The sequence below is a fragment of the Manis pentadactyla genome, chromosome 2 (assembly GCF_030020395.1).
Source record: "Manis pentadactyla isolate mManPen7 chromosome 2, mManPen7.hap1, whole genome shotgun sequence".
Taxonomy (NCBI): Eukaryota; Metazoa; Chordata; class Mammalia; order Pholidota; family Manidae; genus Manis; species Manis pentadactyla.
In genome coordinates, this window is record NC_080020.1 from 78,841,572 (window position 1) to 78,863,214 (window position 21,643).

The 21,643-nt window shown below is 37.1% G+C and overlaps 1 protein-coding gene across 1 annotated transcript in view; it reads right to left on the minus strand.

Moving 5' to 3' along the window:
- MSH3 (mutS homolog 3) overlaps window positions 1-21,643 on the minus strand; it is a 212,774-nt gene that overhangs the window by 15,645 nt on the left and 175,486 nt on the right. Inside the window, 1 exon segment of the mRNA XM_057493875.1 lies at window positions 1,343-1,529. Within this exon segment, the coding sequence (XP_057349858.1) occupies window positions 1,343-1,529 (187 nt within the window).

A 21,643-nucleotide genomic window follows, 5' to 3' on the forward strand; every position in this document is an offset into this window, starting at 1 on the left:
TTCACATTGTCATATTGGAAGTTGACCTTCCAGCCCCAGTCAAGCCTCTGGATGACTCCAGCCCTGGCTCACAACTTGACTGCAACCTCAGGTCTCTCACCCTGAGCCAAAACGGCTCAGCTAAGCTGCTCCCAAATTCCTCACCTCCAGACACTGTGAGAGATAATAAATCATTATTGTTGTTTTAAGCCACTAAGTCTTGGGGTTATTTGTTAATCAGTCATAGTTACTGTTACACTGCTATGAGTAGAGAGTGGAAATAATGAAATCAAACTCTAGGTGGAAAATTCAGTTTTCTCATAATTAGTTCCAGAAGGCTCTTAAGTGAATGTTTAAAAATGAGTTTTGGTAGTAATGGTAGGACTTTGCTGAACCTGTGATATGTAGTTTCTACAATGATTAAAGGAAAGTTCCTAGCTGTACCTTTTTGCAAATGAAGCATTTCTTCTTAAAGAAAAATGAAAAATATCTATTTTCAAGTAGAAAATATGTCATCATTAACTATGTAATCTAAATATTTTAAGAAAAACTGAGGGCCACAAAAGTTTAAAGAAAAAAGAATTTTATTTCTGCTTGTTTTTCAAAGAAATACGAGTAAAAATATGCTATTAGCTCTTTAAGGAGGAGAGGAGGAAGTGAAAATCAGGGGAGGACACAAGAGACAAAGAAAAGAATAAGAAAGTAGAGAATGAAGTAGAAAAAGAAAAACCAAAAAAGAAACAATTCAATGTCAGGTACTAAGAATGAGACACACAAAGGAAGAGACCAAAATGAACAGAGTTAATAATGGGGAGAGTTTGATGGAGATGACAGAGATGGAAAGTTTGACACAAGCAAAATTTCACACTGAAATACTTAGAAATGCACTCTGATAAAGAGAGATATGCAGTGAAGGAGTAGATTACTGAAACAGAAAAGACACAAATAATTGAAACCAAAGACTTTATATTGAGATCTTTTAGGATATTGCTTAAAAAAAATGTTTCACAGGGTAAAAATAGCACTCTTTTTGTTCTTTCCTCAAGGATAGGTGGCAGTGGGGGTAGTCCCTGCTCAGGGATAATAATATATAGTTCTGGGTGGACACACTGTCGGAGAGGACTTAAACCTACTGATCAGATTTTAGTTTGCTTCAGCAAAAGAAAAAATGACACATCAAAGAATTGCAAACATAAATTTAAGGCCCAGCTATCTAAATTCTATGTAGAGCTTTCTAATGATCAACTGCATGAACAGGGTCAATTATAACAAAGATAATTTTGAGTATTTAGAAACTGAAGTCAGGAAAACAATTTGTATAGCGTGTACCATTCACATACAAAAAGGTATGCAGGATACTTACGTCTCTAATAAAATGCTCAAGGGTAGCATAAGCAATGGCAATTCCATCGTGCGTGCTCGTCCCTCTTCCCAACTCATCCAAGATTACCAGGGACTGTGATGTTGCTTTTCTTATTATTTCTGCTGTGTCAGTCAGTTCTTCCATAAATGTACTCTGTCCTTTATATATATTATCTGCAGCACCCATCCTACAAGTAAGATGAGGACACCTTGATTTTTCCTGCCCTTTATTAAGAAGCCACACATTACTTTATGAACAATAAACATAAAAGATCCCTAAGGGTCTATAATATATACTTTGAGCCAAGAGCAGTAGAAATTATATTAAACAAAAGAAAACATATGTTAGATATAATTGAATGTCTAAAATCAAATGCATCTTGTAAAAACATTCTGGACAGAATCTGAGGTATTAGAGCTCCTGAACAGTAGGGAAACATTTGATGCTGCCTTCTGACCAATCATTCCAAACCAAAGTTTGGGTACTCACAAGGAAAATAATGCTTCTCAGTGTTGCTGTGTTTAAAATCCATGACTACTAGGAAACTGTACAATTAAAGGTTTTTTTGCTAATGTTTCTTTAAGAAGATTCCACATTGATATTACAAAGTACTATACTGAAAACTTATTTAAGATAAAACTTTTTACTAGAATTATAGAAGTTTAGTAATCTCAGAGGCCTAATACAGGTGAAAACAACATAAATATCCATTGATGGATAAATGGATAAATAAAATGATATATACAAACAATGTAATTTATTCACCCATTTAAAAGAAGGAAATTCTGCAATATGTGATAACATGGATAAACTTTGAAGACATTATGCTAAGTGAAATAAGTCAGTCACAAAGGGACAAATACTAATGATTCCACTTACATGAGGTACCTAAGATCTAAAATAAACAAACTTACAGAAACACAGAGTAGAATGATGGTTGCCAAGGGCTGGGGGCTGTGGAAATGGGGAGTTGTTAAACAATGGGCAGAAAGCTTCAGTTATACAAGATGAGTAAGTTCTAGAGATCTGTTGTGCAACACTTAACTATAGTCAACAAAAATGCATTGTACACTTAAAAATTAGAAAGTAGATCTTATGTTCTTTTTCTTTTTTGTCAACATTGAAAGATGTTACTGAACTATAGACTATATTCTTTATTGTGCACTTTCATCCTCATGATTAATTTATCTTGTGATTGAGATTTTGTGCCTATTTATCCCCTTCACCTATTTCACACACCCACTCCAACTCCTCCCTCATGGTAAGTAACCACCAGTCATCTCTCAGTGTCTGAGGTGGCTATTTTGTTTTGTTTTTAGATTCCACATATAAGTCAAACCATATGGTATTTGTCTTTCTCCACCTGGCTTATTTCACTTAGCATAATATCCTCTAAGGTCCATCCATGTTGTCCAACATGGCAGGACTTCCTTTTTATGACTGAATAATATTCCACTGTGTATATGTACCACCTCTTCTTTATCCATTCATCTACTGATGGACACTTTGGTTGCTTCCTTACCTTGGCTACTGTAAATAATGCTGCAGGGAGCACAGAGGTAAACATATCTTTTCAAACTGGTGGTTTTGTTTTCTTCAGGTAAATTCCCATAAGTAGGATTGCTGGGTCATATGTATTTCTATTTTTAGTGTTTTGAGGAACCTCCACATTGCTTTCCATAGTGGCTACACCAATTGACATTCCCACCAACAGTGTAGGAGGATTCTCATTTCTCAACATCCTCACCAACACTTGTTATTTCTTGTCTTTTGGAGAGTGGTGTGAGGTGATATCTCACTGTGGTTTTGATTTGCATTTTCCTGATGATTAGCATTGTGGAGCATCTTTTCATGTGCCTCTTGAGAATCTGTATTTCTTCTTTGGAAAAATGTGTGTTCAGATCCTGTGCCCATTTTTTAATTGGGTTATTTGTTTTTTTGGTGTTGAGGTATATATGTTCTTTATATATTTTGGATGTTAAGCCCTTATAGAATGTAATATTTACAAATATAAACTCCCATACTGTAGGTTTCCTTTTTATTTTGCTGATGGTGTTCTTTGCTGTTCAGAAGCTTTTAGTTTGGTGTAGGCCCACTTGTTTATTTTGCTTTTATCTTCCTCATGTTGTGTTCTTAATACAATAATTTTTTTAATCTATGTTAATAAAAGAAAAATAAGGTATCTCAAACTGGGCACTAGATTATTATGCAATATCAGTTAATCATCAATAGTCAATACCCAATGAATGAATTTAGACGCTTATACTTTTTTAAATCTTACTACTAATTATTGATTTTAATCACTGACAACTGCTGCATATAAATACCGAATGGGTCCTATCCAAGAGGCAGAAGGACAGAATGGTTAAGTGCACAATAGAAGAAGATAGCCTAGTTTCAAATCCCAGGTGTGCCACTACCAGTTATTTGACTTTGGACAAGTTACTTAATAGCACTGTGCTTCAGGGTCCCCATCTGTAAGGTAGTGATAATGACAGTGCCTGCTTTCCTACTTCTTGGGGTTGTTTGAGGAATAAATTAATTAATATTTATGATTAAACAATCCAACAACTTAAAATGGTTTCCTAATACCAGGAAAATAAACCCCCAAATTCCTAGCATGGTTTTCAATACTCTCTGAGTACTCTGGCCTTACGCCTCTCTCCAATCTCTACTCCAGGATCCCACATTGTTGCCACGACAATTTATACTTGCCATCCTTGGCATATGCCACACCTTTTAACAAATAATAGCTTTATGAAGATATGATTCACATACAATAAAATTCAGCCTTTTAATAGGTATAGTTCAGTGGTCTTTAGTATACTCAGAGTTGCTTCCACACACTTCTATCCCTCTGTGCCTTTCCTCATTATTCCATTACCGGAAATAGTCTTCCCTTCTCTCCTTCCTGCTGACTAAAAGCTTTATCTTCCTTAAGCTACTTCTATGTAGCTGTCCCTGATCCTTCCCTGTTGAGATGACCTGAAGAGATTTTAAATCAGGCCTGACTGATATACCTTTGTATTACCTGCAAAGGCTAAATATAGTATCTCGTACATACGATTCTCAATATATCTTGAACATGATGATTGACTGAATTGTGTTCAATTGCTGAAAGCATTTGCCAGGGTTGTAATATAACTGACCCAACCCAAATAAGAGTAAATAATTGTATTATTTACTATGAATGTCCAAAATAAAGATAATATAAAATTAAATTTAGAAAAGAAGAATGATCATTTGTAGGAAAACCTGCAAGGAGTAAAAGGATTTAAACCTATGTTTTCCTTTGTGCTTCCATATAAATTAGGGTTACCTTTCCACATTGTTGCTGAGTTGATTCTTATAAAAACATAAAATTATAATTTATAAATTCTAAGAAACATGAATCTTAATTTTTAATGGGATATAAAAATTAGCTTGTAATATTTTAATAGAAATTTTATTTCATAATATGATACCTGGTAATTAAAAACTCACACAAGATCTCAATCATATTCACTTTTATTTTCCACTCAGTCAAAAATATTATATTTTAAAAAGTAATTCCAATTTATGTGTCACAATTACCTATTTAATGTATAAATGCTTTTCCTATGCTAAGTTGTTAGTGGTAAAGTCAAATCCATGCTAATAAAATGTAATTTTTTTTAATGCTATTGTCTTTTTTTTAACTTTCTACTTATTCAAACTGCCCCTGCTAATGTCTTTAAGGCCTCCCTAACTGACAAGATTAACATATACCCATTCTCTATTCTGACACTCTTGGACTTTATCAGTGACAACCATCAATTGTTCTAGATACTTCTGATGACCTTACCATCAAAACCCAGACAACCTCTCAGTCACCTTTTATCAACAGGCTTTGCTCTCACTGAACCTATCCCACAGGACTGCCTGACTGACCTAGATGAACTGCAGACATTAAAAGGTAATTGCTCTAGACACAGTTACTCTCCCTTCTCCTGATCTTTTTTTTCTGTGTTCACAGAGGACTGGGTTGCTTCTTTCTACAATGGTTCCTTCTACTTTGACAGAAGGGAAGAGCTTACATAATAACAAAGAATTTGCCATCAGCGAGGCAAGATAAAGAATCAAAAAATTCCTGATGTTGGGCAAGTTCTTAGTAATCATTTTATACCCTCATTTTACCAATGAAGTTAATACATTTCAGAGGTCAGGTCACTTTCCCAAGGTGACAGGTCTAATTTGTGGCAAAGAGACAAATGCTCAGGCCTTCAGGTTCCTGGCTAGCAGCTGAATTACCCCAATGTGCCTCCTGACACTACAGGGTTTCTGTCCTTAAGGAAACCAGGCCAGACTTGAGGAAATCTCAGATACATTGTTACTATGCAATGGTCCCAACTCTGCTATTGGGCCAGTGGTTTTCAAATATCTTTTTAGCTGTTTAATACTTTGCTCAAGTGAAATTTTATAAAGAAACGCACTCAACAGATTAGTTCAAGGGAATACTGATTAGGTCAAGAACTCAGCACTATTATTAGACCACTTCTCCCCATCCAGAGGGGACTATGCGGAAGTGTTAACACCTGGTTAAGCCACGGCATTAGGAAGAAGCCAGCGAGCGCATTTCCTATTACAATTCTATTTTTCCATAGCGCCTGAGGATCAAGTAGCAGCGCTGCCCAGCAGACACTGAAGGAATGGTGGCTCTGGTCACTGAGGCCGCTGAGGAAGTATGTGTTTGTGTGTATGGGAAATGTTTATTGATAAAAACATTTTCTTTTAACTTCCCTTAAGAAATACATAGATCATTTTTCCAGTAAATTTCATCAATATAATGACTTTATGTTCTGAGGGACACAGAATTGTATAAACACATTAGCCTTTTCATCTTGGTTACTAGGAAACAACTGACTAACTCTTACAAAGAAAAATAGCAACCCTGGCTTTATCTTATATTTCTATCCTTACTTTCTCTTTGATCTAATGTCTTTAGATACCACTTTACTCTCTTATACTGCTATATTGCATATATCCCAGTAAACTGCCTAAAATAAGTTTTTAGAGAAATGCAGGGTACAAATTGACTAACAAAAAGTTTGTAATATTTTATTAACAAGCACTTACAAGACATACTACTGGACAATGATTCTGAAATTCTCCTATGTTACAATATGTCAGAGGTTTTCATAAGAAATTCCAGAACATACGTAACTATTATCATTCTGTCTGTATTTATATTCAAATTAGTGAAAAATAGAAAATGCCTTCTTTAGGTTTCATCTTAGTGTTAGTTTGTCCTACATACACAGGTTACAGTTATGTGATTAAGAAAAAAAAAATCACTCTGAAATTTTTAAGAGTGCTGGTTGATTCATCTTTCTAATCCCCCTACTCTCTCCTTGTCTATAACCCTTATATAGGTCAGCAAGCTTAATAAAGCATTAATGGAGAAAAAAATTAATACTTTCTTGAATCAGTTTCTAAAATCAAGAACAGTTTCATGAAAATTTGAACAAGAGTTTGCTTTTATGGGATCTTGATATTTTGAGATAACTCCCTAGATGTTTGTCAATTATAGCTAATGGAGTGGGTTTCTGTCCCTCCAAATCATAATTTCTGGGTCTTATGCAAGGAAAATGCTAGCAGGAGGTAGAATTAACATTCATATTGACATTCATAATTAACATTTCATATTTGAATGACTGGTAATCGGAGCTTACATACCAAAATTGTTAAATAGAAGCAATGATTATTGTGCTACATTGGATCTTTCTGACATACTTTAAGTGCTATTAAAGAATTGTTACAAAAATATAAAAAATTTACTATTTTAACATTTTTTAGGTATGCAATTCAGTGGCATGAAGCAATTCACAATGTTTGCAGCCATTCCCACTATCCATTACTAGAAGTTTTTCATCATCCCCAAACAGAAACACTGTACCCACTGAAACAATAACTCCCTAGTCACCGTTTCCCCACAGCCCCTGTAACCTCTATTCTACTTTCTGTCTCTATGACTTGGTCTATTTTAGGTTCCTCATGTAAACAGAATCATACCCTATTTGTACTGCCATTGCTTTGTATACGAGTGTTTCTATACACTATATACACTATAAATTTTTGTTTGATAATTTTGCCTTCTTTTTGAAATTAAAGATGTTCCTATTGACTTACCTTTGCTATAATGTTTGCAGAATTCTGTCCAGTATGGGTATCTAAGCTTCATGTGTATGTGTGTGTATGTATTGTATAAGTTTTACAAAAAGAGAATAATCTCCTAATTAACAAAGTACTCTAACTTTTGAGGATTGTGTAAGGAAGCAAGAACAAACAATTAAATTCCAAGAAGAGAAAAAAGCTGCAAAAAAGATGTTAGATTCTACATGATATTTAAAAGGCATAAAAATATATAGGTTTGTTAAGATAGGCACAGTCGCAGGGGGGCCATCAGGTGAGAAATTGGGGATCAACAGAGGTGAGGCTTAGAACCTCACCCCCCCTGTTTTGAGAGAAATCTTCTGCATCCGTGGATGTTTTGTTGCCCTTGTCTACCTTGTCTAGCTTGGATTAATACTTAGTCTATAGGCACACACCTGATCATCTACATTTGCCCTCTTACAGCACTAAACTATGTTTTCTACCTTTATCTTGCATCTACCTACCACTTCAGCATTTTATTTTTAAAAAATAAAATAAAATAAATAATAATAATAATAATGGAGAAATCTGGGATTCACATATAAACCAAGTATAAAAATCAAATGAATAATCATATCTGACTTGATTGTTTATAGTTCATGATGCATGATCAAAACTGAAAGTTTCTGTGATATGACTGCCCTTGCACTGTTCACCATGTAAGAACTTATTCACTATGTAAGAACTTGTTCACCATGTAAGAACTTGTTCGTTATGCTTCAGAAGATTGGAGACTGTTGAGAATTAGGCTTGGAGTTGTTTAATGATTGTGCATTGAGTCCCCTATACAGAATTTTATTGTTGTTAACAACCATTTGATCAATAAATATGAGAGATGTCCTCTCAAAAAAAAATGTGTAAGTTTGTGCTACATTTAGTTAAACATAAGCATTAACCTGGAAATGGAATGAAATCACAAATGATTCACTACTACATGTGTACATGGTTTAAAAGCCTGGAAGGCCATATACCTAAACAAAACTGATTTCTGTAGTAGAGTTACAGATTATTTAAATTTTTTTCCTTTTTGAGCTTTACTAATAGTTTTAGATTTCACAAAAGGAACAAACATTTCAGTGTAATTAGAAAAACAAATGTTATTTTAAAAATCACAAATGATATATTTAAGAACAAGTTATACTTTAGCATATAGTTACATTAAGACAGTAATTACTAGATTAAATAACCAGCATTCTTCTATAATATCAAAAATACTACCAGCATTGAAATTATTATAATAGATAAGAAAAAAGTTTCTTTTTCTAGTATAATTATTTCTTTTTTTTTTTTAGATAATTATTTTTTATTGAAGGGTAGTTGACACACAGTATTACATTAGTTTCAGGTGTATAACACAGTGATTCAACATTTATATACATGATAATTCTAGGTACCAGCTTTCACCATAGTATAATTATTTCTACCAGCAGTTGAAATCGAGTCACACTACAGTATTTAAAGTTAATTTATGAAAGTTCTACATTGAACTGCAAATATAACCAAACAAAAACCACTGCACCAATATTTCAATTGCACTGGAAACTGCTGAGAATAAGGACCACGAGCCAGGAAAATGCCATACTTGTTCTGGCTCACATGAAACCATGTTCACCAGAACCATCTGAAAAAAACCCATACAGGCCATGTATGAAGGACACAGGTGTTTTCCTATCAAAGGAAACCCACGATGTGTCTCTAACACATCTAACTAGTACACTCTGTGGCAAAGTACCAAGGATTCCAAGGGGAAATAATTAACAAAACAAATGTTCTTTTCCAACCTTAACTGTATCTGTGAAAACCACAAATAATTACAGCCAACAAAGAAAGGATAAGATTAATTAGTCATCAGGGATAAAGTTAATCTGATTAATTAATACAGTTAAGAGAGAGAAACCCAACACAACCAGAGCATGCGTCTTATAACTGAACATACATTATGAGCTCAGGCAAATCACAATATGATTTCTGTTTTTCCCTCTGGAAAATGTTAGGACTTGAAATCGAACAATGGCTCCTAAATAAGGATATGTTTCAGAGTCACTTGCAGAGGTTCTTAAATACAGAACCCAAGGGTCCCCTCCTTCATACCAATTACAACAGTATCTCCAGATGAACTGCATTCAGGGAACCTGCCTGGGATCTGCACTTCAAACCAAACTAAACCAAATCCTCAAGTGAGTTTGAAGCATTAAGTTCATACAACTGCTTCCCATGAAAAACATGAAGTGAGACACCTCCTGTTTGCTAGACACAGCTGCGGGAACTAAATAAACCACAGAGGCATTCTTAAGGCAACATTTCTGATGACAGTAAAATTGTTAACAGCCTACTCATTTAGCAAAATATCATTTATCATGTGGTTTTTAGTGCTGGCATTCACAACCAAGTAGAAGATACCTACTGATTCAAGATGTTTTCTTTTTGACAACAAAGGATGTGTACAGACATAAAGAGTACAAATGCTCCACAGTAGGTGCTTAATCAGTATTTGCTGAGTTCAACTAAATTGGGCAAACAAATCAGTTATCATCCACACAGTCAAAAGCAAACATTTGAAGTAATTTAATTTAAGCATTTGAACACCTAGTACCTTCCAATTCTCTCTCAAAATAAACATACCAGTATCATTTTGAGCACACAACTTTCCTGAAGCAGAGTGCCATCAGAGTTTATGTGGATAGTAGGGCATGAAAACTATTAACCAGTGGTCACTTACTCTAAGTGCCCTTTTCTCCCAACATTTATTTGACATAAATAGAAATGAATTATGCTGAGTGAAACCAATGTTTTGCTTTTTTCAAACCAGACTTAATAATTCATTGCTTTGCTAAAATGTAATTACTGAGTCTAAGAGTTGAATGAGGTTTAAGTTTGCATTTGCCAGGATAATAAAGAGATCTTATTTCAGAGATGCATTCAAAGATGTTAATGATCCTTAGAAATGTGTGTCTAGAAATATTTCACTGATGAGTACTTATAATACAATATACAGATAAAAATATACCAATCAGAGCCAAATGTATACATTTGCCAAAATTCTACTATTAAAAAAAAGGCCTCTTATTCAGGAAAAAGTTCATATGAGGTTACAACATTCAGAAAAAAAAGATTCCTAAAGCCTCCTGTTTACCGCTTTTCATGCATTTATTTACTCTTCTTATAGCATAGTACACAGCATACAGTAGGCACTCAGTGAATACTTATGGAATGCATGAATTTAAATCTAGTGTTTAATGTCCAATTAAGAATACAAAAATAACCAATTTAATGATCAAGTATGGAGCCAAATTTTATGCATACATCTCATTCAGCTATATTTTAGCATTTTTTCTATTGAGTACAAAATAGATTTGAAGTGGCTTAGAATAACACCATAGTTATAATGGAAGAATTACAATGAATACAAAACTAAGATTACAGGCCCTACAGTAGAGTCTCAAATTGAGAGAGCAAATTTAGCACGAGCTTTCAAAACGCTAATTTTTGGGTCTCACCCTGGAGATTCCAATTTAATAGGTCAGTGAGAGGCCTTAGAAAGTAACTTTTAAATAAGCAGCTCTATGAGTCTGATGCAGCTGTTCTAAGAATCATGCTAGAGGAATACTCCCATGTAAGAAAAAGAGGGGAAAACAAACCCAAATTTGTTTCTACACCTGAGCCTTGAATTTAGCTCTTGCTTTCTTGGCAGTCCAGACAAAAAGGAATGAAACAGGAAGCAGCCACTGGCCGACAGCAGGAGGCCTGGCAGTTTGTCAGAGTAGGCCAATAAATTGCCTCAAATCTTTTGTAAACAGGCACAGCATGCACATGGAGAGAAAAAAAATCCCAAGCATTAACAAAAAATGATTTATCTGATGGCACTTTATGTAAAGGACATGAAGTAATAAAAGTAGAAATAAAAATAAAAGTATTTTTACTATTGATGTTTACTAATGATAGGAACATCATTAAGGGTATTCCTAATTTAATTTTAAAGCATAAGGACAAACTTGTACACTGCTGGTAGGATCCTAAAACCGTCAAGCCTCCATGAAGAACAAGAAAGATGCACATTCCTTACACTCCAGTCTCAGTCCTAGATAGAGCCTATGTTCAGAAAACTCATTTATGTGCACCAGAAAATGTGTTTGTAAGACAAGTATCAGTACTGTTCATATTTGCAACAAATTTGAATCATGTTAAGTATCACTGAAGGAAAATGGATAAACTGTGGCATATGCAGACAACAGAATACCATAATTACAGGAAAATGAGTGACCTAGAAGTATTATCTTATGGATAAATTTCCTAAATATAACCTTGAGGGAGGAAAATCACTTGTAGAAGAATAAATGATATGGTACAAATAAAGCTTAAAAGAATTCTATGTACTGTTTCAAAAACAAACCTATGTAGTAAGTACATAGAGTGATGCATAGGGTGAAAACCAGATTCAAGAAGGGCAGTTACCCTGGATGGAGTAGAGAATAGCATCAGGGAGGATGGTGGGCTCAGTCATACTGGCAAAGCCTTTTTCCTTTAGTAGGATGGTAGCTACATGGGAGATTGTTACATATATGAATTATTTCATAATAAATAAATAAAAACTATGAGGGCATAATACTGAACCATATCCTAGTAAAGATCCTAGGGATATAACTGAATATGGTTCACACAGACTCCTTTCCAATGAAAGCACAGGAAGACAGAGTGAGGTGGAGGAATGGACAGGGAACAGGGTCCTGCTATTAGAGCAGTGCATCCCTCCCACATGGCACCCTCGGTGAAGAGAATAAGGCATCTCCTCAAAGCAGATACACTGCAGTCACTAAAAAGGGAGAGACTAATGTGAAGGAACTGATAGGAAAACATGTCAACCACACATTAGTGATAAAAGCAAGCTACATCATAGTAATGCTTGTATAATACCATTTAGAAAAAGAGAAGATTTATATATCCTTGTGTGGGGTAGTTTGGGTTCCTCACTGAACTTATTCGCTTATTGGGGCTGGTGATATATACTAGTGAAAAGCAGGAAAAACTCCTATGCTTATTGGGGCTGGTGATATATACTAGTGAAAAGCAGGAAGAATTTACTTTAAAACCATTAGTAGCAGAGAGTCCTTATCAGGAGAGAAGAGCCACTATACCCGAAGATGCATGGTATACAGATGGCTCCAGTCGTGGGCAGCCTCCAAAATGGAGGGCCACAGCTTTCCACCCTAAGATTAAGATGATATGGATAGAAGATGGTGAGGGGAAGAGCAGTCAATGGGCAGAGTTGTGGGCCATGTGACTTGCCAGGAGTCCTTCCCTATAGTTTTCTACACTGACAGCTGGGCTGTCTATCAGGGCTTGACCCTGTGGCTACCAACCTGGTACCATAGGAACTGGCTGGTTGGTCACCAACCACTTTGGGGACAAGAATTGTGGCAAGACTTATGGACCTGTAGTGAGACTAAAATAATTACAGTATACCATGTGACAGGTCATTTGCCACTGGCATCCCCAGCAAATGATGGAGCAGATAAACTGGCCCAGATATGCTGGTTAGAAGGAAAGCCTGCCTCTAATGTAGCCCACTGGTTACATCAGCATTTGTTATGTGCAGGGCAAAGACAATGCAGGCTGTAGCCCATTGGTGGGACTTGCCTTTGACCTTTGAACAAGTTAGTAGAGCCTGGCAGAAGTGTGTCATATGCTCTACAAGTGACTTACACCAAGTTCCACAGCAACAAGGGACTATAGCTAAGGAGCTGATACCCCTCGTCAGATGGCAGATAGACTATATTGGGCCTCTACCAGTGTCAGAAAGGTATTGGTATGCGATGACTTGTGTGGACACAGCTACTGGACTTTTGGTTGCTTTTCCTACCCATTGTGCAGATCAGCAGATGATGAAAAGAGACCTGGAGCATCTCTTTGCTGCCTATGGCCGACCACAGGTGATTGAGAATGATCAGAGCACCCATTTTACTGGACATGCACTGCAAGAATGGGTGCGACAGTTGGGAATCAAATGGAAGTTTCATGTGCCATACAATCCTACTACAGCAGGCATGATAGAGAGGCACAATGGCTTATTAAAATCAGACTAAAGTCAGATACCAATAGTCTGCAGGGATGGTCAGCCTGCTTATGAACTGTGCTATGGAGTTTGCATGAGAAACCGCGAAAGGGAGCCTTGAACCCCACAGACACGTTGACACATATGGTTGCCTCCCCTATACAACTGCAAATACAAACCAAGGAAGAATCGTTGAAGCTGAGGTTCAGCCACCAGAATTAATATGTTGCTGCCAGCACCAACTGCACAGAACCCTGGAGACTCCATTGAGTGGATGTGGCCTTGGACCTTTCGACACATGAACCAACAATGGCTGGCTCTCCTGGCACCTTGGGGACAAGGCCTGGAAGCTGGCCTCCTGTATATTCTTGGAATAACAGCAGAGTAGCCCCCAAAAGTCACAGTACTATATCCTGAACAGCCAGAAGGTAGGAGCATCTTACCAGGTAGTTTTGTTTTATCATTATGGCCAGTGCATGCACCTCCAGTAGCACTATATATAGACCCTTCAGTAACCCCCATGGGGAGAGGAGTAAAAGTATGGTATACTAGACCTGAAGGGACCCCCTTCCTGCTACAGTCCTATCACAGGACCACTCTCTTGCATGCATGCTACCTGATGGACAAGATTTGCCTATGTTGGTGTCATTAAAACATGTGTCTTATCGCCCCTAAGGTCTTTGTGGATTGGGAACCTCCTCTGGCTTGAGGATTATTATAATTTTTGTTCAAAATCTTGTTGTATCTTAATTTTTGTTATTATCTCTAAGTTGTTGTTATCCTCTGTTGCTGTTGTGGAATCTGGTTACAGTGCCCCAGCTTTCTCACACAGGGACTATTGCGGAAGATTGAGAGCATGTAGATTGTAAGGCGAGAATCCTGGAGGGGTGGAGTGTGAGGAAGTTGGGGTTCCTATGGCCAGGATCCTCACTGTACTTAACCACTTGATGAGATAACTGTCCTGTTGCTAGACTACTGCTTCCACACCCACAGGCAATAAGCTATTATCGCACTATAGAGAGAGCTCGGCCCAGTGCTCTAGGCAGAGGCTGAGACACTAATGCTCGACCTACCGCCGGGAGAACAAGCCGGGTAATAAACCTTTTCACCCCAAGAACATTTCTTTGGTCATACTGAATCCATAGCAAACTTGCTTGGGCCTGAAACCCATTGGCAAGCTACCTTGTAAATATGAGGAAAGTTATATAAAAACTATTAATAGTTGCTGACCTGGGGAGAAGGTAAATTTTCACTTTCTACTGCATTACACTGTTAAATAGTTTTCATAATAAGCATCTATTACTTTTATAATCAAACAACTGAGCTCTCCAGTAAGAACTTGCGGAAATGCTTCTCAACCTTGGCTGCCTGGACACTTGTAAAATTCAACATCCAGACTCAGCCCCAGGCCAACCTAAAACCTGCGGGCAGGGTCCAGGTATTAGTACTTTTTAAAAGATCCATTTAAAAAAATCCAATGTGCACTAAGGTTTAAAAATCATTGTCTTAGATATTAGATGTACAACTGCCAATTAGCTGAATAAACTGTTATGTTTGAAGGAGTGAATTCAGAATGAATACTATGAATTTGTCATGAGCAAGGTTTAAAGCTATCTTCATGTATAGTTACTATAGACCTCTCTTTTCTAAACTTAGCCATTTTGCATCTATATATCAAATAACACAGACTTCACAGAGTTGTTTTGAGAATAATTTTTAAAGGACACGAATCACTATAAGTTGCTGTTCGTAGTTATCATCACTGAAAAAAGTTAATCAAATGTAATCCCTGAAAAAATGAATTTGGCATGGGCAAGGTTTAAAGCTTGTTCTTTCACACAGTGATTGGCAATCAGTCCAGCTCCTTACAGCTGCTCCTGGTTCATGAGATAAAGGCATGCTGTCATGTCGGCAGCATGGAGGGAGCAGCTCATGTTCCATGTGAGCATCTTCCACGTCAGCCACCTCCAGAGTAACCAGAGGAATGGTACTGCCATCGTCCCATTCTGTGTGGGTGGGGCCTCTAGATTCCGGGACTCTCAACTTTCACAGCCACAGTGTTCCAAGAGGGAAAGTGCCAAGCGATTACATTTGGTTAACTTTTTTCAGTGATGATAACTACAAACAGCAATTCATAGTGATTCGTGTCCTTTAAAAATTATTCTCAAAACAACTGTTAGGTCTGTATTATTTGATATATAGATGCAAAAATGGCTAAGTTTAGAAAAGAGAAGTCTATAATAACTATACATGAAGACAGACTTTCAAATCCATAATACCAATGACACAGACTTAGAAAAAGGAAGAAAACTAAAATTTACTGAGTACCTACTATGTGCCAGGCACTTTTACGGACTTAATTTAATTGTCACATTAATCTATGATTTAAGCAGTATTATCTCCATTTTATAGGTGAAAAATGTTTGATACTGTGGCGTCAAATAATTTGGAAAGGGTCACAGTTGTTAAGTGACAAAAGCAGGATTTTTACCCAAGTACAGTACCTCTGATTTTTTTTTTAACCCTAACATCATACTTCTCTCAAGGCCCCTGGGAGAATGAACTAAGTAGTGCATAGTCAGGAAAACAGTTGAGCTTGTATTGAAACCTGAGCTTTTCCAGCTCTGAAGCCTCCATCCTTTCCCACATAGAAACTTTCTACTCACATTTTCAGGGCACTTAATATTAACAAGAGATTAGAGAATCCTACTGACCTACCAGGATTGTGCAAAATCTGAGATTTTACCCTAATTATATCAAGTTAGCTCAATACTGTTTTCTGGATGCTGACAGAAGATGGGGAAATGCTGGGTCAGAAACAAAGGGCTTTATTACTTATGCTGGTTTGTATGAGCTATCAAGTTCCATAGGGGTGATGCAAGGGGCTCATCATAAACGCTGTACACACAGTAGGTTGTAATACAGACTGGAACACTAGTTCATGAGATTCGTTGCTTGCATAACAAATAGCAAGCTTCGTCTTTCAGGGGAGATGTCACCTCTTCCCTTAAGGTTGCTTGTTGCAAGTACAGCCCGACCAATGGGAAATGGTCTGGGTAGGGATCAATCAGGGCCTCTGTTGGCAGAGTCAGCAAGGACATTCAGGGACACTCAGGGCTCATGGCAGATTGCTTCTACAAATATGACCTTAAGGTCCACAAACCACCAGCTACTCAAATAGCAAAGAGGAGAATGCCTCATAATCCAGCATTTAAATCTTCATAACCTACATTTTCTTTTTTAACTCACTGAAATGGTTCTTTGCTAATTAATGTTTTAAAGATGTAACCAATCTTGCAATAAAAGAGGTCAGTATCTCTGGATGTGTTTCAGATTAATGAAATTTTTCAGGAAAAGGTGAAAATTATTTCATTTCTAATTAGCTTTGCCATATATTATTAATACTTATGACTACTACCATTCTGAGTTGGGTATAAGATACAAAATGGAATGTTCTTCAAAAAGGCATCCTACAGTATAGGAGAATGTATTCATAAACGATTCATCTGATAAGGGGTTAACACCCAAAATATTTAAAAAACTCATATGCCTCAACACTCAAAAAACAAATAACCTGATTAAAAAATGGGCAGAGGACCTGAACAGACACTTCTCCAAAGAAGAAACACAGATGGCCACTAAGCACATGAAAAGATGCTCCACTTCACTAATTATCAGGGAAATGCAAATTAAAACTACAATGATACATCATCTCACACCAGTTAGGATGGCCAACATCCGACAGACAAGAAACAACAAATGCTGGCGAGGATGTGGAGAAAGGGGAACCCTCCTACACTGTGAGTAGGAATGTAAATTGGTGTAACTGTTGTGGAAAGCAACACAGAGGTTCCATCAAGAAACTAAAAACAGAAATACATTTTGACCCAGTAATTTCACTTCTAGGAATTTACCCATAGAAAACAAGATCCCTGATTCAAAAAGACATATGCACCCCTACATTTACTGCTGCACTATTTACAACAGCCAAGATATGGAATTAACCTAAGTGTCCATCAATAGATGAATGGATAAAGAAGAGGTGGTACATATATACAATGCAACATTATTCAGTCATAAAAAGAAAAGAAATCCTGCCATTTGCAACAACATGATGGATCTAGAGTGTATTACGCTCAGTGAAATAAGCCAGGCAGAGAAAAACAAATACCAAATGATTCCATTCATTTATGGAGTACAAAAGCAAAGCAAGACAGAAGGAACAAAATAGCAGCAGAGTCAGAGACACCCGGAAGGGACTACTGGTTATGATAGGGAGGGGTTGGGGAGGGAGGGAGGGGATTAAGGGGCCCAATAATTCACAGTCACTATATAGCTTCATCACAGGAATGGTAGTACAGCATGAAGAATACAATTAATGATTCTATAACATCTTACTACACTTATAGTCACTGCAATGGAGGGGGTGAGGACTTGATAATATGGGTAAATGTTAAACCACTGTGTTGTATATTTGAAACCATCATAAGAGTGTATATTAATCTATTTTTGTTTTGAGATGATACATGTTCATGTTGTAAGGTGCAAAATTTTGGGGTAATTTGTTATGCAGCAATAGATAACTAATACTTCAAGAGTCATCATAAATATTCAGGGATTGAGTGCAATGTAAAGGGCTCAGCATAGAGCCTACCACATAGTCAATAGCTCAATAAAGGCTGGTAAATGTTATTAGTAATCTGATGAAGCTATCGACCCCTTTTCAAAAGAATGTTTTAAAATGTATGAAGTAAAATATGTAGGATTACCAAGGAAATTTCTTATACTAAAATGCAGTTCTAGCCACAGACCTCTTGGTGGGAGGATGTGGGTCCCAAGTTAATAACTCTTGCTGTCCACTTTGGTCTGGTAGCCAGGCTGGCTGGATTTGGGTCCCAGTTGATCCACAGGTGAGCAGTGGGTTCCTGGGTTCTTAAAACCAGGAGGATTAAAGTGTCACTGTCACATTATTGTTCCAAAGTCTGATCCTCCCACCTTCAGGCCAACCACTGGCTTTGCAGGCAGGGGGCTGAATAAAAAAATTAAATAAATAAAAAATTGAGTGTCCTTTTCTTCAATATTACAGTATGATGGAATGGGATGACCAGCTATGAACTTAAAACAGATACTGATATAACTTCATGTCCAAATAAGTAGTATTTTGGGAATTCAGAGTACCTAGATTATTGTGGGATGAAATAGCCATGGTAAGCTTCATGGAAATAAGATTTAAAATAAAAACTAACAGTTCTTGAGTGACTCTGATATGCCAGGTACTAGGTTAAATATTTTTTGTACATCATTTAATTTAAACTACACAGTAACCCCAGAATGTAAGTGTCACAAATATCCCTGTTTTACAGAGAAGGAAACTGAGGCTGAGAGTTTAATCACCATCATGGTCTAATACTCCTGAGACTCCCCATCTTATGGATGATGGCTGCACAATCAAGCTGACTCTGGACTTTCAAGAAATCCAGATCCCCCCTTACTCAACATCACAGAGGAGGTGCCCTGAGTGTCACCATGATAGACCAATGTCTATGGCACTGGAGATCTAGCCTTTTGCTTTTTACCTATATATTAATGATAATTTACTATGCTTATACCAAGACTTAGATGTTTTCTTTATAAGATCAAAACTCACATAGAAATTTGATGACTTTTTGAGTCCTGTGGAAAAACCTAGTCAAGCTCCAATGTATTATTTCAAATGGTATTTGAATCCCAGGGGATGTTTCAATGGGATTCCAGAAATCTGGACTAAGGGACATATTTTTATCAATACATTACTTATTTTATTATTTATATTAAAATTTTTATTGTCAGTCTTTCAGCAAATATTTGCTGCACACCTATTATGTACCATGTGGAGATACAAACATGCAACCTAGGCACAATTTCTCTCTCAGGGGAGCTTGTGGTTCAAGCATAACATAAACATCTGTTTCCTGAACTCTAACTAAATGGCCCCAAGAAAATCATCTGTATTATATACCCAATACATATGTCTAGCTAGTCTTATTATTAAAAAATGTTGTCTAACACAAAGTTGTTCTTTTTTAAGTTATTTTCTTAAGTAATTCATTTGGGCCCTAGGAATTGAACAAGTTTAACTTTCTGGAAACCTTTGAGACAAGTTTGTGGCTTATGCACAGCAGTGTTGGCCATTATGGGAAGCATATTTTAAGCTTCATTCCTGCTCCATTTTAAGCCCTCATCCTCATTTTTACATATGCTATTTTGGATTTTCTATAAACTAACTTAATTCCTTTCCTGAATATGGTAGGATAAATATAAATGAATGAGCAAACTTGAATGAATAAGTACACACATGCAAATACTTCTCTACCACTGCTCTTACTACACTGTAATGATTTGTTTCTCCATCTCTCTTACTACACTTGTGTTTCTTCAAGAATGACTGGATTACATCATCCCTTCAGAGAGTCCATCTTTCATGGTGCTACCAGATTAATCTTCCTGCAACCTAAACTGTAGCTCTGATCACATCACTTTCTTACCCCGAGTCAAGTACTCCCCACCACTGACTATAGGATTAGTTTCCATTTGCCTAGTCCAGACTTATGAGTCCATTCATTCAATAGTCTATTCTTGAGTGTCTGTTAAGTATGTACAAAGTTCTAAGTTAAGGGAGGGGATAAGGGAAATGTACAAAAATGAAATTCATCTGGGAATGGACAACTTAATAGTAGAGGAAGATAGGTACACAAGTAACTATAAAACTGAAAGTGATAGGAACTTTAAAAAAGGAAAAATACATTTAATAATAGACGTACAGAGATGAGAAAGATTAATTCCGGCTATAGGAATCAAGGAAGACTTCATGAAGGAGGAGGCATCTAAGCTAAATTTTGAACAATAGGTGGGATTTTTAAGAGAAAAAAAAAATAGCAGGACGGTTATTCCTGGCAAAGGAAAATAGTATAAACTGAAAAAGACAAATGGGAAAGCTTCTTGGAATTCGGAAAGGATTATTTGGATGACACAGGTAGGTGAGGGAAAGAAGCAGAAGACTGAAAAGACTGGGGGTCATTCTGACATGCTCAGAGCGCTCAGTACACTGGGGGTCATTAGAGGCTTAGGAGCAGAATGACCTCATCAAAGCTGTGCTCTGAGAGACACCTCACAGGACATGAAAACTGACTGGAGGGAGGAAAAACTAGAGGCTGAGAGAGCAGCAAGAGTTCCTGCATACAGACTTAATTAGTAGTGGGTACCAGAATCAGATCCGCAGCAGTGAAAAATGAATGATGACTGGCCAATCATCATCAAAACGTGGGTGCTCAGTAAACCTATCGGAGACACTGAAATCAGACCCTCAGACATATTTTATCTATTTATTTCCTGTTTGACATATGAGCTTCTAAGTCCAGGTGACACAGGACATATCTGAAGCTTCAGGGCTACCATCAGCCAACCCAGTTAGGCTCCAATGTGTGGCACCTAGAGCTTCTGGCTCCACCACTGTCCAAGCCAGGTGAGCCCCATCCCCAGGCCACTTTGCCCGGGCCCCACTGTCCTCAAGGGGGCCACTGAGACTGAATAAACCATGCTTCCTTTCCATGCTTTCATCAGTTGGAACACTAAGTGTGTGTCTTCCTCTGTGGTTCTTGGACCCAACATGCACTGCCTTACTTCTTAGGCTTTATCCAACTCTCTGTTTCACCTCCTAAACTCAGACACAGTCACTTGGAATGGCTGCTAAATACCCAGCAAACTCTCCTATGTCCTCAATCTCTTCTCCTCAAGGGCACTCCTTCCCTTTCCTCTCTGGTCCCATCCGGCAGCTCTCTCAAGAAATGGCTGCTCATTGCCTTATATCATGTGATTCCTTGAAGGTTCTTCTCACCACCCTCACTTCTAGGCTCTACTTTCTTGTGATAAAAACCGCTCCTTTGAGGTTATGAACTTGACTGTAACAGCCTCCCTTTTCTGGTGCTGCCAACCAGTCAACTTCAAATCAGTCTCCCCCCTCATTCACCAATGTTAGTGCATGGCACATATCTTCTCTACCCCAAAAGTCCTGCAACTGTTTTTGGTAGATCTTAATGTCCATT